A 24,065-nucleotide genomic window follows, 5' to 3' on the forward strand; every position below is an offset into this window, starting at 1 on the left:
TCTGAGAATTATTGTTTTTAACTCCGTGTTTTGATCCTTTTCTTAGACATTAGTACAAAATTACTTTGTTTTTATTTATTAGATCAGTTTACAGGAAAGAAGAACTAATTAACCTTAAAATCTCATTTGTATCTTTTCAGACTCACTTCTAGTCATACATCTATTTATCAATATATTTAGTTTTTAACTTAAATTATTTCTTGTATATATTGGCGTGTAATGATATGATTCACTTAGTGTTTATTTTTAATAGCTTTAGTGTATAGTGATGTAACATCGTGATTATAATTCTCTTATTCTTGACCGTTTGGGTCAATAATATTTTTATTTTTCATTACTGAAAATGTTGTTGGCATGAACATTTTAAAACAAATTATTTTGCGTTGTTTCCTTTGGCATTTTCCCCAAAGTGAGATTAACAAGTCAAAGGGCAGGAACGACTTTATAGCTTCTGTTACATGTTGCCAGATTGTTTTCCAGAAAGATTGAGCTAATTTGCTGTGCCACTATCAATGTATAATGCACAGTCCCAATTTTAGATAGTTTAGACAGCCTGAGCACACATGACAAGTATAATTACATTTCTACCCCGAGGCCCAGCTGTGTAGATAGCTCTCATAAGTAAACTCAATATGTGGACTTTGAAATTATAGAACTGGTAAAATGTAGAGCTAATCTGTTCTTCAGAATGTGGAGCCTTGAAGTTGGGGCTTCGGGGCTGGAGAGCATGCTGTGTTGAGGTGGAGTCCCCTTTTGGACAAATGTGGTACTGCAGCCCCACGCTGTGAGATGTCAAGGCCAGAGCCAAGGGAAAGGAGCACAGTAGGTCCCAGCATTTCTGCCAGAGAGGTACTCAGGCCTGCGAGGAGTCGTGGAGGGCTTCTTGGAGGTTGGGGGATGGTGGGGGCACTCTGCAGTCCGCGCGCAGCCAAGGAGAGGGGATGGCCAGTGGGGAGACCCAGACCACCAGTCACTGAGCCGTGTACCTCCTGGGTAGTGGCTAACCGAGGGCTTCCTCGTTGACATTGTCAACTCAGGGGTGTTGGGGTGATGTTTTTCCTGACAGTATTTTTAATTTTATAATGGAAGTTGATGGAGATTACAGATTCTGTGGAAATCTACTCATTCATAAGGATATACTAGCCTAGTCTATAAAGGTTCCTTTTTTCTCCTTCTGCCAGGGGAAAAACTTAGACTTTTCCCTGAGAAATAAATTTCCCTCATTGCTCATGAATGCTGACATAGCCTTGTACCTTTGCCAGCTTCCACAGTGACTTGCAAAAATTCTATAACCTAAATACCAGAACACGTAACAGCATGTCCTAGAATTGGGCTGGGAGGGTATGGCAGAAGTTAAACATTCCACAGAACATGCAGTTCAGAAAGGCAAAAATGAACAAGTTAAAAATGTTGATAAAATGTTTGATTTTTAAAAAATTAACATGTATATACACTTTAAAGGAAGTAAATTGAATGGATATTATCGTAGAAATTCCAAGTCATAAAGTTAAATGGAGGTTGAGATATAAAATTGTTTTAATTTTCAGGTCCCAAAGTAGAAATTAAGTATTGATGGGCAGAGAGAGTTAGGAAGTGTTCAAATGCCAGCAGTGGTAAGGGAGAGAAACACCTAGGCTGTCACATGAGATTTATTTATTTTTTACAGTTAATAGATTTTTTTCTTTTTTGGTGGTAAAAAAAAAATATATATATATATATATATATATATGTATATATATAAAACAAAGTTTGCCATCTTCATCATTTTTAGGTGTATAATTCAATGGCATTAACTACATTCACAGTGTCATGCAACCATCACCACTATTTCCAAGACTTTTTCATTATCCCAAATAGAAACCCTGTGCTTTAGGGCTTTATTTTGTAATTGGTTATCTCAAATTTTTTTTCTGGCTTAAAAAAAATGCACAATTCAAACTCTTTGTGCTTAACATTTCAACATACGCCGTATGTTCGGGGATTCTGCTAGGTACGTGTCACTTGTTCATCAGTTCATCCGTTTCCTTTCATCCTTCCTAATGATGCATGCTTGGTTGAAGAGGGTGCCAATCCAGGTAGAGGAGAGAGGGCTATTATTCTGTCAAGGGCATTGAGGAGCTGTGTCCCGCTGCTGAAATCTCCAAATCAACTCTATTTGTAGGAGAACACGGGTAGTCTTACTTATTTAGTGTATTTTAAAATTTAAAAGCACTATTATTATTACTTTTAAAATTAATTTATTTAATCTATTTATTTTTGGCTGCATTGGGTCTTTGTTGCTGCGTGTGGGCTTTCTCTAGTTGTGGCGAGTGGGGGCTACTCTTCGTTGTGTTGCGCGGGCTTCTCATTGCGGTGGCTTCTCTTGTTGCGGAGCACGGGCTTTAGGTGTGCGGGCTTCAGTAGTTGTGGCACACGGGCTCAGTAGTTGTGGCATGCGGGCTGTAGAGCATAGGCTGAGTAGTTGTGGCGCATGGGCTTTGTTGCTCTACGGCATGTGAGATCTTCCCGGACCAGGCCTCAAACCCGTGTCCCCTACATTGGCAGGAGGATTCTTAACCACTGCACCACCAGGGAAGTCCCTAAAAGCACTATTCTTTTTTTTTAAACATCTTTATTGTAGTATAATTGCTTTACAATGGTGCCTTAGTTTCTGCTTTATAACAAAGTGAATTATATTCTTGACAGTTTAGAAAAAAATTTAAGAACTTGTCATTACTTTGGACACAAAAGCGATTACTGTTTTTCCATGTTTCTTTTCAGTCTTTTTTCACTTGCGTGTTTTTGACATAGTTGATAATGATGGATCTAACTATGTACAAGTGACTTATTTTTTCATCTGGCATATCACTTACAGGTTTTTTATTTTTCATTTTGCTTAATAGTCTTCATGATAATAAGCTTAATTTACATGACCATATTACTTTCTTTGACATTTAGGTTGCCAACATTTGTCACTATGAAAAATGAACAACTTCAGACATCTTCTTTCTGTAGTTTAGCCCCTTCATTTTGTTCTCATGAGAGGGAGACACAGAATGCTCACATGCACCTTGTTGGGGGTCATGGCTCTTACATTTTCCATGAAGATTTGGTACGATTAGCAGTGGTGTGTTTTTGTAGTTATGATAAACATCAGATGGATGACACATGTTTAATTTGGTTTCAGGTTGTGAAAATCTTAGAGAAGCATGACCCCTTGAAGAACACCCAGGCAAAATATGGGTTCATCCCTCCAGATGAGGCCAGTGCTGTACAGAACTATGTAGAACACATGCTCTTTTTGCTGATTGAAGAGCAAGCCAGGGATGCTGCCATGGGGCCAATCCTGGAATTTGTGGTCTCTGAGAACATCATGGAAAAACTCTTCCTTTGGAGTCTGAGACGGGAATTTACTGATGAGACTAAAATGGAGCAGCTAAAGATGTATGAGATGTTGATCACCCAGTCCCACCAGCCTCTGCTGCATCACAAGCCCGTCCTGAAGCCCCTGATGATGTTGCTGAGCTCTTGTTCGGGAACAACCACCCCCACTGTGGAGGGGAAGCTGGTTGTCCTGCTCAGTCAGCTCTGTTCCATTCTTGCCAAAGATCCATCCATCCTGGAACTCTTCTTCCACACTAGCGAGGACCAAGGGGCTGCCAACTTCCTCATCTTCTCTCTTCTGATTCCCTTCATTCACCGGGAGGGGACTGTAGGCCAGCAGGCCCGGGATGCTTTGCTCTTCATCATGTCTCTCTCTGCTGAGAACGGCATGGTGGCCCATCACATCGTGGAGAACACCTACTTTTGTCCAGTAAGTCCTTGTTGGCCCATTTTCCACCCGCTTCTCTTCTCCTCTCCTGGGCTAATGACAAATACTTTTTTATTCCTTTCTTTTCAGCAGACTGTCCTTGGCACCTTCTATGGAAAGATATTTAGAGGAAATCTTTTGGAGGGAGCAGAGGAATTTAAGTTGAGATGCCATTCGGCTGAGCAGTGTCAGCTGGAAATAAGCCAACAGAGGAAACTATGTGTTACTGTTTCTTGGTTCATTTCTGTTGGGTTATGAGCTGTTTTAGTTTTTTCTAAGAGCATATCCTGAGCAGTTGGTAAAACCTGCTCTTCTTATATTCTTAGCTTTTCAGGTTGATTCTGTGCCAATGAGTCATGGCATATGGTCAGACCCCTCACAGCTGGTTTCACAAATTAATTTGTTTCCCAGCAAGATAATGACCAAAATTGTAGATCCAAAGCACTGATTTTATTTTTTAAAAAAGGAATACATATTTACACTTTGAAGTAGCAAGAAGTGCTCTGTATAGTTTCTTTTTCTTTTCCTTTTAATGTTTATTTATTTAGGCTGTACCAGGTCTTCACTGCGGCACACGGGATCTTTAGTTGTGGCATGCGGACTTCTTAGTTGCTGCATGCATGCGGGATCTAGTTCCCTGGCCAGGGATGGAACCCGGGCCCCCTGCATTGGGAGCGAGGAGTCTTACCACTGGACCACCAGGGAAGTCCCTGTATAGTTTCCTAATAGTTGGTTGGTGAGAAATAAAGGGTAAGGTCTTTTGGAGATGCCCGAGTAGCCAGGCCCAGTCATAGTCCTAGAAAATACTGGGAGCTGTCTGAGATTCTTAAGAAGCCTTAGGACTCTGATTATTTTTTTGTGTTATTTAAATGACAGATTTATAGATTTATATCTTCTCTTGGTTTGTCAAATGTTGGGCCACAGCTATTTTTATTTTCCTAAATCAGTGAACATTTCCGGTTTATTTCCATTATCTGTTCTTTGTACCAATCATCTCATTATGTTACTTTATAAACTGCATTGCCTTAAATATTCCTGATTCTGCTGGAATCGTGTGTTAAGACCATTAGTGAGTTTTATTAGAACAGGCCAGGCAACTTGCCATAAGTAGATCAGATTCATTGTTAATTAACACTCCGTGGGTAGTTCTTGACCGGGGTGAGGGCATTTAGAAGTGTACGTGGGGTGTGTTTGGTTGTCAAGGGACACGGGGTCGCCTGGGAGGGAGGTCAGCTGGCATTTAGTGTGCAGGGGCCAGGGATGCTTAATGTCCAGTAGCTTGTGGAACGGTCACGCACAGGAAAGAGCTGACCTGCCCCAGATGCTAATAGCAATCCTAGTGAGTAACATACTGTATTTTGCTTTGAGGTGCAAAAGCAGTAATCTTCTTTATACTACTGAGTCCTATTTTCACTAATAGATCAGAGTCCCCTAGTGTGTGGTGAATATTTATTTCAGGGGAAACAAATGAGTAAAAATTTTGAAAAATAGAATTTCAATTAAGTTCAGGGTGCCAGGTATCTCTTCTCTTCTGGCTTCTGATCAACGGAATAAGAAATTGCACAAAGATTGAGAATCAAATGGGAAGTGAAGAACTGATTCCATTCATCTGTGCCAACATATTAAATCTCCCTTCCTTATCTCCTTCAACAGAATTATAAACTAGATTATAAACTCTTTTATTTTTATTTTTTTTGCGGTACGCGGGCCTCTCACTGTTGTGGCCTCTCCCGTTGCGGAGCACAGGCTCCGGACGCGCAGGCTCAGTGGCCATGGCTCACGGGCCCAGCCGCTCCGCGGCGTGTGGGATCTTCCCGGACCGGGGCACGAACCCGTGTCCCCTGCATCGGCAGGCGGACTCTAAACCACTGCACCACCAGGGAAGCCCCCTATAAACTCTTTTTAAAGAATATATCTTAAGGCAAAAATGTAACGTCTCACCCTGAATCTAAGCCTCTTTGGAATACGTTGCTGTATTAGTTTTCTACTGCGCCTGTACCAAATTACCAAAAACTCTAGCGGCTTTAAACAACACAAATTATTATCTTACAGTAGTAGTGTCTTGCCGTAGGTTAGAAGTCCAGAAGGTCTCACTGGGCTAAAATCAGGATGTCGGCAGGTCTGTGCTCCTTTCTGGAGGCTCTTGTGTGAGTCCGTTTCCTTGCCTTCTCCAGCTTCTAGAGGCTGCCCACACCCCTTAGCTCATGGCCCCCTCCCCCATTTTCACAGTCAGCAGTACTGCGTCTCTCTGACCATCCTTCTGTAGTCATGTCTCCCTCTGACTCTGCTCTTCTGCCTGCCTCTTCCACTTCCACAAGGACATTGTGTTTACCTGGATCATCCAGGATTTAAAGATTTTTAAGATCATCTCTATTTAAAGATCAGCTGATTAGCACCCTTAATTCCATCTGCCACATTAATTTTCCTTTGCCATGGAACCTCATTTGTTCACAGGCTCAGGAACCAGCATATAGACAGGTCTGGGGGGACCATTATTCTGCCTACCACACTTGCCATATTCATTCCGTTTGGAGGGCTCTTGAAGAGATTTGATCAAGAACACAGCATGATCAAAATTCTTGTAGGAGTTTAATCTGACTATGTAAGTTTGGGAGTTGTGGAGGAAGCAGGGACACACATTAGGGTCGAGAAACAAGAGTGGCAGGAATGAGAACGTAAGAGAGGAGCTGGATCTGAGCAGTGATGTGGAGGCAGCAGCTCATTAAACAATGAGGCTTTTTTTGTGCAGGGGCTCTGCAAAGGTTTGAGTTTGGGCTTACTTGAATTGTTTTAGGTAGTTCTGCTATTAAAGAAGGAGTGCAGGTATTAAAACAAATCATCAAAACACTTGCGTGGTTCACCTGTTCAGTATCTACATGTCAATTTTAAAAAGGTACCACTGGACTTCCCTGGTAGCGCAGTGGTTAAGAATCTGCCTGCCGATGCAGGGGACACGGGTTGAGCCCTGATCTGGGAAGATCCCACGTGCCGTGGAGCAGCTAAGCCTTGTGCCACAACTACTGAGCCTGCGCTCTAGAGCCCGCGAGCCACAACTACTGAGCCTGAGTGCCACAACAACTGAAGCCCATGCACCTAGAGCCTGTGCTCCTCAACAAGAGAAGCCACTGCAATGAGAAGCCCGCGCACCACAACAAAGAATAGCCCCCGCTCGCCACAACTAGAGAAAGCCCGAGCGCAGCAACAAAGACCCAACGCAGCCAAAAATTAAAATAAATAAGTAAATAAATTTATTAAAAAAAATAATAAAAAGGTACCATTCACAAAAACATCATGATTTATCTTGAACAAATCTAACAAATATGTGAAAGGCCTTCACAAGGAAAATTATACAACTTTATCGAAGGGCATAAAATAAGATAGACGTAAATGGAAAGCCCTGTAGTTTGTAGATATTGTGTAGAGGACACTTTTCTGCAAGTCAGTCCATAAAGTTAATGCAATTTATGTTTTACAACTTTTTATTATGGAAAAAAGCAAAATACAGAAAACTTGGAAGAATACTAAAATGAACAGCATGTACACACCGTTTAAATTCAAAATTGTTAATATTTGTCATACTTCTGTATATTTATCACCTATGCCCTTTATTTGTTTTGCTGTGCCATTTGAAATTAAATTATAGACATCAAGTATTTTAACATGGATCTCCTACAAATAAGGACATGCTCCTGCATAATCACAATACCATTATTACACTAAGAAAATTATACCATAATTCCATAATATGATCTAATATCCAGTTTCCCAATTAGGCCCCAAGTGACTCTTTTTTTCATTTTGGCTGCATGGCACGGCATGTGGGATCTTAGTTCCCTGACCAGGGATGGAACCCCTGCTCCCTGCATTGGAAGCGTGGATTCTTAACCACACCCGGGTTCGATCCCTGGTCTGGGAACCAGATCCCGCATGCTGCAATTAAAGATCCTACACGCGGCAACAAAGATCCCGTGTGCCTCAACTAAGACCCGGAACGGCCAAATAAATAAATTAATTAAAAAAAAGCAAAAACACAGATTGGGAGAAGATATTTGCAACACACATAACTACAAGTGGTTGGTACCCAAAATATACAAAAATATTTGTAATACTACAAATTAATAAGAAAATGAGGAAACATGGGTGAAGGATACGAGCAGACGTTTCCCAAAAGACCCCAAACCTGATAAATATATGAAGATGTGCTCATCTTCTCTAGCGTCAGGGAAATACAAATGAACCCACAATGAAACACCAGGTCATGGCATCAGAGTCGCTAACCATTATCTGATAACACCAAGTGCTGTCAAGGGGGTGGAAAAACAGGAACTCTTGAGAATATAAATTGGTACAGTAACGCAGGAAAGCCATATGGCAATATTTAATGAAATTGAATATTTGCATACCATGTGATCCTGCATCTCCACTTCTAGATATCTGCCCTAGGGAAATCTGGCACGTTTACAAGGGTGCATGCACAAAGATATCGTATAGCATTGGGGTGCGCGTATCTTTTCGAAATAGTGTTTTGTTTTCTTTGTATAAAAATGGAATGAAATTTTGCCATTTGAAACAGCATGGATGGACCTGGAGGGTATTATGCTTAGGAAATAAATAAGAGAAAGACAAATATGTCTTCACTTATATGTGGAATCTAAAAAATAAAACAAATGAAGAAATATGACAAAACAGGAAAAGACTCACAGGTACAGAGAACAAACTTGTGGTTATCAGTGGGGAGAGGGGTTGGGGTCAGGGCAAAATAGGTGAAGGGTACAAACTACTAGGTATAACGTAAATAAGTTACAAGGATGTAATGTACAGCACAGGGAATATAGTCAATATTTTATAATAATTTTGAATGGAGTGTAATCTATAAAAATATCAAATTACTATGTTATGTTGAAACTAATAATATTGTAAGTCAGCTGTACTTCAATAAAAAAATGAATGAATCACATTTCACATTTATTAGCATGTAACTGCACCTACATGTGTGAACACTAATAAACCTAAAAACAAAAAGCATAAAATCTAGAAACATAAAAAAGTAAGTAGCAAAAGGTTACATATAGTATGTTAATATTTACATAAAATTTACATGAAGTTTTAAGACGAAATCTTAGCGTATACTGGTTTTTGGATACCTATGAATACAGTAGAAGTACAAAAACAAGCACAGGAATAATAGGTACTAAGTTCAGGACTGTGGTTACTTTTGGGGGCAAAGGAAGGAGGAGGGATGGTAATGGGATTGGAGTAGGGTTTAGCTCTGTTTGTAATGTTTTATTTTTAAAATAATAAAGAGCACTCTGAAGAAATTATGGCAAAATCTTAAATCTTGTGGATGGTTTTCTATTCTGTTTTACATTTTTGTAATATTTCATATTTTACACATTTAAACATATTAGGACTAGAATGGAGCATTCTTTTAACGTTTAGATTTCCACTTACTAAGTTATAGGCAGATTTCACTGAGTAGTTGTTGCTTTCATAAAGAAGTGTTTTAAAACACTGTACAGTTCATTAAAATTAGAGGAAAAACATCTCCAGCTGACCTTATTTGCCAGAATGGAACACAGAGCTTCCTTGTGCTAAGTTGCCCCTCAGGATAGATCCCATAATGTCATTTGTACCCAGTTTTCTATAATTACAACTGACAACATAATTAAAAAAAAAAAAGACCTCTTTATGTTGAAGATAAAAGCATACTCTATTAACCATCCAGCTAAGGACCACAATTGACAAAAAGCTTTCTCTAATTAGTATGATTGTCAAAGTGTGTTAGCATCAGGCTTTGGGAAGAGTAATGACTCTTTCAGGAAACTGGACCACTTTTGGAAACTTTTGTTCTGTGGTTGATAGGAAGAGCTTGCTGGTTCTGCTGCCTCTTGTCTCAAGCTGTATTTTCCCAAGAAAAGAAAGAGAATGAGGATACTCGAGGGAACTATTTAGTGCCGATGAATGGTTGAGGAGTATATGACCGTAGCTTCTTTTGATTTTTTTAAACGGAGTATTGATGATTAAGCCCTGTCACTTGTTACATATTGGCAAAAGTCGAAAACAGCCTATACATACATTAGGAAATGCAAATTGAAATAAGCAACCTTTTGGTACACAGCCGCAGGTAGAAAGTTATTTATCCCATATCTAAAATTTATGAGGCTCTTTATTTCGGCAAGTTGTCACACATGGTCCCCACCAGGTGTTTTGCTGCTAGCTTCAGACTAAAGCCATCTGCTTACGATCTTTTTGTTTTTGCTGAAATTAACTGGGTACTATTAGATGTTTAAAGTTAAAGGGGGACGGACCTTTCCAGATTGCTCACTGCTCTGTGCACATCATCTCTCTTCCCTCCGTTGGAAGCATTGCTGTGTGTAAACCATCATGCCTACCTCTTTATGTGCACGATTTCCTTCAATCCTTGCAGCAGCTCAGTGAAGAAACTGAACTTTCAGGGACTTTCTGCCTGTGAATGGCAGAGACAGGTTCAAAACCACGTTAGTCTGATACTGAAATCCATGGTCTCAACAATTACCATGCTATACTGCCGTCAGGGAAGTGGTTTGCTTTTTTAAATTGTCATCCTTGTGGTTTTATATGGTGATTTGTTTTTTTAAGACTCTTGAGAAAAGATAAATTAAAAATATTGGGCTATGGGACTTCCCTGGCGGTCCAGTGGTTAAGATTCCACACTCCCAACGCAGGGGGGCATGGGTTCGATCCCTGGTTGGAGAACTAAGACCCACATGCCTCACGGCGCGGCTAAAAAAAAAAAAAAAGTTAATACTTAATCTGTTGGGAATAAATATAATGTTGTACAGTTACTTTTTTGTGGTCAGGATCAGTAAAAGGCTAAAAGAGTGGATGAGCATTTAAAATAAAATTCGCTGTTGAATGTCTATATATTCTTACATTTTTAAGTTAAAAATTAAACTTGAAAGTAAATAGATTGTGCCATCAAACTCTCGGAAGAATTACCTGCAAACCTGTTGTTGCCCCTCCTTTCCCCTCTTCCTGTTCCCACAGCACCACCTGCATCTCTTCCTGAAGTAATTGTCTTTCTTGCATTTATTGGTTGATTGGTGGTCTTCTCCATCTCACCCAGTCTGACTCGCTCAATGCTCTTTCCCCAGCACCGGCCTGACACGGTGCCTGGCCTGTCGTTGGTCTTCTAGAATTATATGTGGATTGGATGAAGGAATCTGAACTCTGAGCAAAGTCTTGGAAAGGATAAATATTTAGCAGTAAAGATTTGGAATCTTGCTCTTAAGCCCGTGTAGTCGTGCAAACTGTTTTCTTCTGTGTTTCTTCGTTACGCTGGAGACCATTGCAGAAACATTCTCTGGCTCTGCTTCCAGGGGCGAGCACATGGCAGGAGTGCATGTCCAGCGGGCACACCGCACTGTCCTCCCGCACAGGCGGGCCGTGTTCGCATCTCAGCCATGCCCTTTTCAGAACACTCTTTTAAAAAAAAGTGAATATTAGGTATGTGTTATTTTTAATTACTGCCACTGATGTATGTAATTTGAAATTTAATGTTGCTGTAATTATACTGATAGACTGAATAGTTATTCCCAGCTTCTTAGTCAGACAAATTAAGCTGTCTTTATGAATTCTTTTTCAAAGCCTCAAAGTGGTTAAGGAATCGGGAGTATGCAGAATTAAAGCCTTTGTTCTGTGGTTAATTTAGCATGAGTTAGCAAATGTAATTGATTTTAAAAATGTGGCATCAAGATTAGATTTCCCTTCAAGGAGAACTTTTGGTCTCTGTTCTCTCTTGCCAGCGGTTTCTAATTTATAACAAACAGCTCACTTGGGGTCACATTCAAAACTGGAATTAAAGTGATTTGTTTGGGTTTGCTGACAAGGAGTTAAATGCTTTTAAATCAGGGACATTCTCTTCTGGGACCACAGGTGCCCTGATTTTGAAAGAGATACGTGCATTATCTTGTCTACTATCGTATGTCCCGTACTTAACATAGTACCTGGCCTGGCGGTGCTCACTGATTTTTTTTTTTTTTTAGATGAGTGAGTGAATGAACGAGTAAATCTAGGTCACTAGGAAATAGAACAGAGAAATGTATGTAACCTTTCTGTTTCTCCACTGTTGAGACGGTTCGTGTCTTTCTCTCGCTGCCCTCACACTCCACTGTGGGCTCATAGCCCCCATCCCCACCCCTCCCCCATCCCGCCCCTCCCCCATTTGCCCCCTGGCGGCGTCTGGTTTCTCTGCACTGAGACCTCCAGGTGACCAATCCTCAGGCCCATCCTCTGTTGTTGACGGATGTGTTACTCAGGGGAAGTACTGCTAGCGTCTGACTGGGCAAGTCACCCACATCTGCCGTGTGGGCGAGAATGAACACGTCAGGCCAGGTGAGATGGAGAAGAGGGCTGATAAATTAATAAATGCACGGAGGACAGTTGCTACACAGGGAGCTCCAGAGGGTGCTCTAGGATCAAGACGGGGGAGGAGAGGCAACAGTTTGTAGGTAATTTTTCCAAATTCGGCATGCCGGGATCCACACCTCCTTTTTTCAAAATAAATTTATTTATATTTTATTTTTGGCTGTGTTGGGTCTTCGTTGCTGGGTGCGGGCTTTCTCTAGTTGCAGAGAGCAGGGGCTACTCTTCATTGTGGTGCGCAGGCTTCTCGTTGCGGTGGCTTCTCTTGTGTGGAGCTCGGGCTCTAGGCACGCGGGCCTCAGTAGCTGTGGCACTCGGGCTCAGTAGTTGTGGCTCATGGGCTCTAGAGTGCAGGCTCAGTAGTTGTGGTGCACAGGTTTAGTTGCTCCGCAGCATGTGGGACCTTCCCGGACCAGGGCTCGAACCCGTGTCCCCCGCACTGGCTGGCGGATTCTTAACCACTGTGCCACCAGGGAAGTCCCTAAGGAGTATTTTTGATGTGGACCATTTTTAAAGTCTTTATTGAGTTTGTTACAATATTGCTTCTGTTTTATGTTTTGGTTTTCTTGGCCCCGAGGCGTGTGGGATCCTAGCTCCCCGACCAGGGATCGAACCCGCACCCCCTGCACTGGAAGAAGTCTTAACCACTGGACTGCCAGGGAGGTCCTTATACCTCCTTCTGACTTTCTGTGTCTGACACCAGGCACTATGGATTATTTTGTTATAGCTCATGGTCTAAACCTCCCTTCCCTTCTCTCTCTGGTCTGTATAGCTTGGGGTCTCATCGCCATGTGGACAGCTCCAGGGCTCCATCTCTAGTCCAGATCCCTCTCATAGGCATCAGACCCACACACTGTCTGCTGGACTCTCCACTGGGCTCCAGCTCTGTATTCTGTCCTACAGAACCCTGCAGGATCTGGCTCCAGCGTACCCGCCAGGCTCCTCCCATCTCTAACTATATGCTCCAGTAATACTGCACTTCTCTTAGTTCCAGAAGGTGCCATGTTTTCTTGCTCCTTTGAGCTTTTGTACATCCTCTGCTTGGAATATTCTTCTTTCCAACATTCTTTTTCTGGCTAACTCTTATTCATTCTTCAGCAGCTTAGACATCACTTCTTTTTTTTTTTAATTTATTAAATTTATTTATTTTTGGCTGCATTGGGTCTTTGTTGCTGGGCGTGGGCTTTCTCTAGTTGTGGCGAGCGGGGACTGCTCTTCGTGGCGGTGCATGGGCTTCTCGTTGCGGTGGCTTCTCTTGTTGCAGAGCATGGGCTCTAGGTGCACGGGCTTCAGTAGTTGTGGTGCGCGGGCTTAGTTGCTCCGCAGCATGTGGGATCTTCCTGGACCAGGGCTCGAACCCGTGTTCCCCGCATTGGCAGGCGGATTATTAACCACTGCGCCACCAGGGGAGCCCGACATCACTTCTTCTGAGAACATTTCCTGCTCCCAACACTCCAAGTCTGGGTTTGTATATCCACGGTGACATAGTTTCTATTATGCAGTTTGAGCATTTATTACACTGTTATAATTGCCTGTTCATCTCTTATTAGACTGTGAGATCAGTGAATACTTTGCTGTTTCTTTTCTGGGCCTAACTCAGAATGGAATGTTTTCTTGAATGTTTCTATCCCATTTGAGTTCCTTATAACCTCAGGGTTTACCCCAGAGCAACACCTTTTATAAATCACTTCTGTGTTTCTTTCTGGGCACTTCCTGTCCATCCTTTGCACATCTACCAGATCAGGAGCCCTAAGGTGCTGTTTGGCTAGCATCACTTGCCCGTACTGTGAAATTCATTGTTTTCCTTGGTCCTGTTCTCCACAAGATAAAACTACTAGGCAGTCAACATGTGTGTTCCTTTTCTATATTTCTGTCTCAATTTAATGCATCAGCATTTTCTTAATGACCAAGCTGGATAAAGTGACACTAACTGAGCCCAAACACTGTCAGTGTCATTTAGAAACCGAGCAGGGGAAGAAAGTAAACCTTGTGAGCTTTGGATTAATACTGGATAGGTAGGTATGATAGTTAGATCACCCTCATGTCCACCTTACATGTGATCCTCCCCTTTCTTTACTCCTCTTTTTCCCACTGCCGATGCTTCAGTTTAGACCCACTTTAGCGCTGTTTGAAGTTTCGTCGTCCCATCTAACTGACCTGTGACCCCCAGTTCTTTCTCCTTGCTGTAATTTGTGGAGATGAGATGAAAGCACTCTCTAAACTGGAAGCACGCACGTGTCAGTCATGAGCTTTAACATGCCTGCAGGAATCTTTCTCATAAAGCTACTCATGCTGCCCGTGTGAGATCTTCCGTCCTGGGCCGCCTCAGTGTGTCCCCATGGAACGGGGGGTGTGGGTCGTCTTGGTGTGTGCACTCAGCGTCGTGTAATAGAACGCACTGCTTATGAGTTCGCTCCTCTCCGGCATACCTTGGGTGCCGGAACCATGTTTTCTTCATCTTGCATGTGTCTCCCTCACTCCCCCTACCACTGCCCAGCGTAGGCCTGGCACATAGGAGATAAACAACCTATAGCATTGCGTAGGTATTAGCCGAAGACCTCTGGTGCTTCTGTTCCCTCTGCTGGAGTTGTCCTTCCCTCCCGCCTCCAGCTGTGGAATCCTTCCTAGCTGACAGCCTCTGATGCTGGGATACCTCGCTACCTAAAGTACAGTCTGGACCAGTGGCAGTGGCATCACCTGGGAGCTGTTTGTTGCAGGTTAAGAACCTGGGGAAAGTGTTTATCACGTTTTTATTTCTGAACGCAGGTGCTTGCGACCGGGCTCAGTGGTCTGTACTCTTCCCTGCCTGCCAAGCTGGAAGAGAAAGACGAGGAATGGCACTGCCTTCTGAAGGACGACTGGGTCCTGCTCCCTCCTCTGGTCCAGTTCATGAACTCCCTTGAGTTCTGCAACGCCGTCATTCAGGTGGGAGCAGGCAAGGAACCCTCTGTCGTGGTCCATTCAGGATACAAGCATTGTGAAGGATCAGTTGATAAACATTCCTTTTCTTATTTCAATAAACGTTTATGGAATACTGACGCTTTACTTTAAGCCTACTGAATGTTCTCGAATGAGTAACAGTGTTAGTTTAGAGGTTTCTGGGAAGTTTCAATTGAGAAAAAAAGAGTAGATTTTCTTTACCTTCGTTATAAAAAGTGTTAATTCTGTTTTGATTATCCACTTAACTATCAAAAATAAGTTCAGTGCCTGACTCAGTAAATAGATATTTTTAGGCTTGTAAGTACTCCAGATTATACCACTTTCACTTCAAGGTCTTCTTGGGAGTCTACAAAGGAAAACACTTTATTTTGCTTAATGGTGCTTACTGCATAAAGAATATTGGTATTCCAATTGAATTTAGAAGAAGTTAAGCATCTTCTTAGCAACACAAATTAAATTTGGTTTGAAATTGGCCTGCTTCGGGGAACAAACAACCACTGAACTCTAGTATATTGGCTTTTTGATTAGATTTTTACCTTCAGATTTCTTGTTACTGTTTTCAGTAAAAAAAACAGATTTTATAAATACACAAGGGTGTAGTAGGTTTTCATCAAAAAATGTTTTATTTCTATATAGCACAAATATTACCTTAATCTTGGATTTATTAAGAAATCATATTTTCTTTATGGTGATTGTAAGGTGAAAACTGTTAGTTATAATCTGTTTATCTACCAAATAAAGAAATGGCTTCTGGAAGAAAATGCAAGTAAATTACTTTAGTTCCCATCTCATTTTTATTGCTAAGGCAAAGGAAATTTTATTTATGTATGAGATAAATGGATTGCATCTTAAGTTATTTTTTCCTTTAACATTACAGTCTGTCAATATTTTCTTGCAGAAGAATGTGGAAATAAAAAAGATGGAACTATTAGTTTCTCCCCAAATGTACACACAGAGAGAGATTGTCAGTAATTTAAAGATCTAGCCTCACTTCCCTAGAAATTGCTTTTTACTTTATTGTTTGATGCTCTTTTTATTTCTTTAGAGAAGGAGAAAGCTAACGGGCATGGTTAAGAACAGAAAAATGATACATTTTGAGATTGAAGCCATATACTTTTAAGATTTTTTGTTTGGGGGTATAAGTGAAGAGATTACAGTTGACCCCTGTATCTGCAGGGTCCACAGCTGTAGATTCAACCAACAGAGGATCTGAAAATATTTCGAAAAAAATCCAGAAAGTTCCAAAGGGCACAAAACTTGAATTTGCTGTGTACCAGCAACTACTTACACAGCGTTTACATTGTATTTACAACTATGTATATTGTATTAGGTATTATACAGTAATTCAGAGATGATTTACAGTATATGGGAAGCGTGTGTAGATTATATGCAAATACTGTGCCACTTTATATAAGGGACTTAACCATCTGCCGACTTTGGTATCCTGGTGGGGGTGGGCTTCCAGGAACCAGTTCCCTACAGACACCCAGGGGTGGTTGTATTTATAAAAGATATTAGTAAGGCTTATCCATGCTAAATATATTTTGAAAATTAAATATAGGAAGTGTTGTACCTCTGATAATGTTTTCTGCTTTTTAACAGTATCTTTTTTATGAAAAAATTTTCTAAATGCTTTCTTCCCCAATATAAATGATTATCAGAAAAGGCATTTTCAAAATGAGAATTTTTTTTCTGCTACCAAAATGAATGTTTTTAATTGTCTATTTTGACAGTTCTTATTATTTTTTTAACTAGCCACAGGTTGAGATAGGACATAGAGGAAGTTATGGAGCAAAAATTATACTTTCCAGTTTGTCGACTTTAATTTATGAGTCCCTATACATAATTAGTCTATTTATTATTGTTTTTTCAGATAGAAACTTAAAATTACCCGTTTTAAAATTTGAAAGTCCAGGCTGTTTATAATAGGATAAACCATCTGGAAAAATTACATGTTGGTTTGAAGTCTGGGTTTTTCTTTAACCGTGGAATAAATGGCCAAAATTTGGATTTCCTACTTGAATTCAGGATGTACACAGAAATGGTTGATTTTAAGAAGACCTAAAGATTGCGCTCCTTATCTTTTTCATGACTGCCGTTTCTTTCTTAGGTGGCTCACCCCTTGATTCGTAATCAGCTCGTCAATTATATTTACAATGGATTCTTGGTACCAGTCTTGGCTCCAGCTCTCCATAAGGTCAGTGATGGGCTGATGTAATCTTCTACCTGTTTCTAGTACAACTGATGGAAACTGAGGAAGGTGAACACAGTGTAATTGACTTGATGGTGACTTTAGCCTTATTTTCCTTCTCATTCCGTCCATATCCCTTACCAGTATCAATTACAGGTCTTAATGACGGCAACAGCTTAAGTCTGATGGGATCCATTTGATGTCATAGAACAGGACATTGTGAATGTCCAGTAAGGGAGTCTAAACAAGCATTGGCAACTGGACTGGCTCTTGTGTCTACTTGAGTTCATAGGTAGTGGCTACTTGGAACTCTCTGTGAAGCTGTCCTCTGAGCTTAAGAGGCCTGTCATAGAGAGTGTGAGGCTTCCTGTGGACGTGGAGAGGGGCACTGGTGGCACAAGTGCCCTGGAGCTGCCATCTACTTAACAGAACATAGTTTTTTATTGTAACAGCTTTGTGACAGCAAAAATTAAAGCGAAGCCAAGTGAAGGTCCCATCAAAGGTTGGCTGTCTCATTAGCATCACTCTGAATTCCTTATGACGCTCTCATTTCATGGACTAAATCAACTGATATCTTTTCTATTGTGAGCTATCAGGAGACATCGTGGACCTAGCATTCTAATTTTAAGGAGTCTTCTTTTTTCACTAAGTAAAGACACATATACAGTACTTAGTTCAGAGGATCCTTGTCAAGTTATTGGCATTGACAGCCCTGGCAGGGAGAGAAGCAAGGAACAACGTATCACGTGCCTTCTGATGGAATGCCCACCTTTGTATATCTGGACGTTCCACTTCCATGGGCTCATGTTTTATAGAAACTAAGAACACCTGATCATGGCAACTTGGAAGCCTGGCTGTGGTGATGATGGGAGTTCTCGTTTAGAGCAGCAGGTCTTGGTGGAAGATGTTCACCTCTTATCATTTAGTGCCTTTTGAGCACAGTAGCAATATTTTGCCAAACAAACAGGGTACTTGGTCTGACTAGGATTTTTGTGTTACTTCTGGGTTCAGGAGGTAATCTTGGTTGTGGTTTCAACATATTGAGGGTTCCAGGTTATTTCACTGGTTTATGGGAACCAAGGAACCAAGTCTTTGAAATTAAATTTGTCTTGGGAAATATGGGACACATCTCTGGAAAATACAAACCTTGTATTTGTTTCTACCTTGTCCTTCTGTTAGTACCTTGCTGTTCTGGAGGAGGGGAGGGTGTCTGAAGGTCTCTAAGCCCCTGCATGGAGGAATTTTCCTTTATGGGGGAATAGAATGGTGCCCTGGAAATTCTTTGACAGTAATTATCCACATACTCTCTCGCGCATTCAGACTTCCTTCCTCATTTATTCCCATCCTTTTTCTCATTGACCAGCGGATATAAAATTATTTCCCAAGTCAGTATTATAATAGTGATAATTGTAATTATTATTTGTCCAGGACATTTTATGTTATTATAATTAGCATACCTTAATGTTACAAATATTAATGGTAACTCTTTACATCCTACAATCGAGGATGAGATCCACCTCAGAGAGCTGTTAGGAGGCTCTGACTGGTCTCTGAGTACTTCTCCTTCATAGCACTCACCACGAGTGGAATTAAATCATTCAATGTACAGGACCTTGTGTAATGTCTCCACAGTGCTCTGCCTGCTTCTTGAGGGTAAGCCTCACACCCGTTTTGTCGCCTGGGGAATCTCCAGTGCTGAGCACAGTCCCTTAGACCTGGGGGTTGAATAAACAGCACAAGTATGGAATGATGTTTGTTAAAGTGCTGGGCAGAGTGTTGGCACTCAGTACATTCCCAGACAGTGGTTCCTAGAGAAAAATAACAGCACCTACATGTGTTAACTAACATTGTTCTCAGTTATGCCCATAATTAAAATATGAGATTGAAAAATCATGAAGTTGTTAATACATGCTTATTGGGGGAAAAAACAGTCAATACTGAATATATAAAATACTAATATATATAATACTAAGCTAGATTTGAATTTCCCATCCCTAATAATATTCCTTAACTTTTACCCATTGCAGACCATTTCTCCCAGGGCTATTTAGCGACTAGGGAGAATATTTCCTTCCTAATTTATTTCGCTCCCTGCTTTTCATCTTCCATTGTTTGTGTTTTTATCACTTAGAATGAGGAGGTTTAGGACGAAGCAGGGCAGAGGAGGAAGGTGAACGGCCTCTCCGCTGACTCTCAGCTCCCTACGTGGCTGATGAAGAGAAGAGCCTCTTGTGAGCGGCACGACAGGGGCTCAGGGCGGAGGAGGGAAGTGCAGGGCTGGGTGTTTCTGAGGAGCTCCCAGGGGGAGCAGACACACCGTGTGTCCTCGCTTTTGACCCGGGAAGGGACACCTGGAAGTCTCAGGGCTACTGGAGCGGCTCCGGTCCACATTTCTCATGTTCAGTGTCCCTTGCCTTGAGGCTTATTTAATACCCTACATAAATTTCCTTTGTGGACTATCTTAGCTCCCAATTTATGTCTAACATTTTAGTTGCTTGCAATCAATGGAGGCAGTTTGCAGGGGTGTCTCATAAATAGTATAGATAAATTCAGGTTTAAAAATTTTCCCACATCACAGTCAATACTCATAAACAATATTTCCACAGAATTTCTTAACCAGAGATGAAGTCGTAACAAAGGGTTGAGGGCAGTAAAAGGTGGGCGTGGGGCTTTGACAAGTGAAGATCGTCTCCACCTTTCTTCTCCCCTCTCTGGAGACGCGTAACGTCACCCTGCCTCTGCATGGGTCCTGCTCGGTGCCGTCTTCATCCCGCGCTGGGGGATGGCCGTTTATTCTTCTGTGTTGGTGCAAAGGAGTATCTGGTTTGTTTGTTTTTTTTAAAGGGCTGCATAGTTTAGCGTGGATATATAGGCCCACAATCCCTTATTCACACTCAGACATTCAAAAAGCTCTGAAAACTGAATGTTTTTAATAATTCACATGGCAGCGCAGTCTGACCTTTGCTGAACTCCTTTGGTGGCAAACCCATACCTGCACTGTCTCCAGGCTATTTATTTTTATACCACTTGTTTTAATGTTTGTATGTTTCGTGGAGGACATAGTACAGTAAGTCCCCTACATACGAACCTGCAAGTTGCGAATTTTCAAAGATGCAAATGTGCGTTCGCGTGTCCAATCACATAAGTTGGTTCACGTGTCTGGCATACTTTTCAAGGTACTGTACTGTAAAATTAAAAATGTTTTATTTTTTGTGTTTGTTTTTTATGTATGATTCGTGTGAGAAGTACTATAAACCTATGATAGTACAGTACTAATTAGCCGATGGTGTTAGTTGGGTACCTAGGCTAACTTTGTTGGACTTACGGACAAATTGGACTTTTGAATGTGCTCTCGGAACAGAACTTGTTCATATGTAGGGGACTTGCTGTATTAATGTATTTGATTGTAGAGTTTTGCGCCAGACCTGCTGGGTTTGTTATGTCAGCTATGGCAGATGTACATATTAACTTCCTGAAAAGTTTTGAATTCCAAAATGCACACAGTCTCCAGGTTTTGGACAAGGGATTGAGAACCTATTTTGGACATCTGGGGAAGGATACATTTCTGGAGATAGGTGAAAATCATACTTTGTAAAAGTCTTATTAAAGAAAATGATACCGTGTTAATATAGATCATTTAGGAACTAGATCCAGCCATACATACAGACATCCCATTGCATTGGGTTGGACAAAAAGTTCATTTCGGGTTTTCCTGTAAGATGTTATGGAAAACCCCAAATGAACTTTTTGGCCAACCCAGTATAAGACTGGTTATTTATGACCTTAGATTCATGGGACCGCCCTTATTCAGCAAAAGCTAGTTCTACTGTCTTTATATGTTTAATATCAGGGCTCAGTTTTCAAGGCTGAATATTTATTGGGATGGTTGTATTAGTCTGGGTCCTCAGAGGAGAGGATGCCAAGGTAGGATTAAATGTGCAAGGATTTTATTAGGGGAAGTGCTTGTGAGAGAGAAAATAGGAAGCAAGGTGGGGAAGGCTGGGGGAGCTGTCAGACTGCAATGCAAACCTGACCCCTGGTGAAGGGAGTGGGGAGAGGTTGGCCAGAGTGTCCGAGACTTCTGTGCAGTGTGAGAAAGGCCTTCAGAGGAGGCCTGCGTCTCCCAGAACAGTTCTGCCTTAGCATCCCTAGGTAGAAGCTGCCAGTCTGTGCACTGAAACAGTGTCACTTCTGCCATGTTTTATTGTTCCTGGTAGTCGCAGAGCCCACCCACTTTCAAGGGGAGAGGACATAGACCCCACATCTTGATGACAGGAATGTCAAAGAATTTGTGGCCATATTCTGGGCAGGTTTACCACGGTCACCACCCTGAGACCGAATTTGTGCGTAAAGGGTCCGAGAGCTATATGCAGAGACCCCCCTGATAAGAACCAGGAACCTCAGACGTGGGTCACAGCCAATCTGGGAGGGAGTCAGGGGAATAAATGGCCAAACTTCACTCTCCTCCCTGCCTCCGATCTCCTGCTGGACTCCACTGGGTGAACCAGATGGAATCCAGGTGGCAAGGGAATCGTGGAGAAAATTGGTGCATACAGGTGAATTGGGGCTCAGAGCAGGGTGGAAAAGATGAAGAGTGGATATGCACGGACACATGGAAGCCATCAGCACATGTCTGTACTCGCTTCAGCATTGTAGAGTGTTCGTCAGCAGTGAGAGATGGCAACTGTAAGAGCGTGTTTGGGTTTAGTGCTTAAGTAAATTGCGGCTTAAAATTTTCTAGAAACACATAAGAAAGTACAGTTTAGAGTTACCGTCTAAGTCTGTATATTGATCCTTATCCTCTGGAACCTAAAACGTAGTTAGACTTTAGTGTGACAGGCAGATATGCCAACAACATACGAGACATGAATAAACAGCAGAGCGATATCTCAAGCACAGGTAACCATCACCAAGTCAAGCTTATCATTACACGGATTCACACAGAGGCAGGGTGTGTGGTGGAAGAGTTCTAGACCATGAGTCAGAAGATCTGGGTTCTAACCCCGGCTCTTGTATTTACTGCTGTGTGACCTTGTGCAAAGCTTTTAACCTCTCTGAGTCTCATTTTCCTCTTCTGCACAGTGGAGATAGTAACACTCCTCTTGCCTCAAACGTGAGAGCATTCTTTTCTTTTTAACATCTTTATTGGAGTATAATTGCTTTACAATGTTGTGTTAGTTTCTGCTGTATAACAAAGTGAATCAGCTATATGTATACATATATCCCCATATCTCTTCCCTCTTGCGTCTCCCTCCCACCCTCCCTATCCCACCCCTCTAGGTGGTCACAAAGCACCGAGCTGATCTCCCTGTGCTATGTGGCTGCTTCCCACTAGCTATCTATTTTGCATTTGGTAGTGTATATATGTCCATGCCACTCTCTCACTTCGTCCCAGTTTACCCTTCCCCCTCCCCGTGTCCTCAAGTCCATTCCATGAGAGCATTCTGAAAGCAGTATACTGTCACACGCAAAGGTATTATGGCACTCACTCCAGGACAGAGTCTGCCATCTCATATGCAGGCAGAGGGTAATATCGTGTGTTCAAAGACCACTTGGTGAGTGTGCACTGGGTGCAAAACACGTGATCAGACCCTGTGGGGAGATGGAGGTGACTGAAAACCCCTCTCGTCTCCGTGGAGCTTGTGATCTGGGACCCAGGAGACGGACAGGCCAACCACAAACTCCAAACAAGATGGACTAAGATAAGTGCCGTGATAGAGAAAGCAGCAGGGGTGGGTGGGTGAGGGGTGCGCTGTGACATGGAGTGGGTGATGAGGGAGAGTGACTGGGTGCTGAGCCGTGAAGGTGAGCAGCTGGGGAAGGACATCTGGGGACAGAGCGCTGGCAGGACCCAAGGCTCGGAGGCTGTGTTTGGACACACTACACCCGGAGAGTGTGGCTGTGCAGGGGAGGCCCAGGAGGATGGGGGCGGGGCAAAGGCCCTACCCTGACTCCCAGGGCAGGTGAGCTCTTACGTCCGTAGCAAGGAGTTTCAGTGCAGGGGGCTTCCGATGGTGAGGGGCTCAGGGACAGTCCGGTGGGGACAGAGTTAGGTTGGCGGGTGCACTGACATTTTGGGAATCATGGTGGGGAACTGAAAAATCAGAAAGGAAGGACTTTCAAGAGAAGTGAAGGGTTGAGGGGAAGGGGCTGGAGAAAGTAGGGATGCAGGGAGTAAAGGTTCCAAGGAGAAGAGATGGTCCCGATCACCAAGCATCAGATCCTCCAAAGTACCTGAGAGAGCAGACTGCCGCTCCCCGGGTACAGCCGCCAGTGTTCATCTCACCACATCATTAAATGCACTTTAAACATTTGTTTAAAATATTGGGATTTTAAAGAATCGCTTTATTTACAAACCTGAGGCTTCTGACTCCTGGACCAGAGTTGCCTGCTTTCCCTCTGACCTCCACCCTCCAGACTCTCCTGTTCTCCTTCAGAGTCTGTCTGACCTCTCTCCTTTCCTGCCCTACGTGTGGGTGTGCCCAGGGCTTGGGCTCTGCTGATCAACCACCAGCTGGATCCCTTTGCCTGAGTAACCTGGCATGCCCTGAGACGTAGAATATCAAAAGCAACACTCATATTCTCTTTCCGGGCCACCTGAGCGCAGCCTCTGCACAATTCCTTTGTGTGAATGACATCATTTCCCCTAGTTACCTGGTCTAGAAACCTTGATTATTCTTGAATCTCTTCTCATGCTTCCCCCCCGCCCCGCCCCCGCTACAAGGCCAGCCTTTTCCCATA

At 42.3% G+C, this 24,065-nt stretch overlaps 1 protein-coding gene across 4 annotated transcripts in view; it reads left to right on the forward strand.

The window, feature by feature from the left end:
• FAM160A1 (family with sequence similarity 160 member A1) overlaps nt 1-24,065 on the forward strand; it is a 277,730-nt gene that overhangs the window by 183,152 nt on the left and 70,513 nt on the right. For 3 of the 4 annotated variants that reach the window (XM_029234817.1, XM_029234819.1, XM_029234818.1), the window contains exons 4-6: nt 3,167-3,793; nt 14,960-15,118; nt 17,244-17,330. In XM_029234817.1, coding sequence (XP_029090650.1) covers nt 3,167-3,793; nt 14,960-15,118; nt 17,244-17,330 — 873 coding nt within the window. The remainder of the gene's footprint in view (nt 1-3,166; nt 3,794-14,959; nt 15,119-17,243; nt 17,331-24,065) is intronic. The other variant, XM_029234820.1, reaches the window with a different exon arrangement.

This window comes from Monodon monoceros, unplaced genomic scaffold (assembly GCF_005190385.1).
Source record: "Monodon monoceros isolate NGI ecotype Baffin Bay Population unplaced genomic scaffold, NGI_Narwhal_1 Super_Scaffold_20, whole genome shotgun sequence".
NCBI classification, from domain to species: domain Eukaryota; kingdom Metazoa; phylum Chordata; class Mammalia; order Artiodactyla; family Monodontidae; genus Monodon; species Monodon monoceros.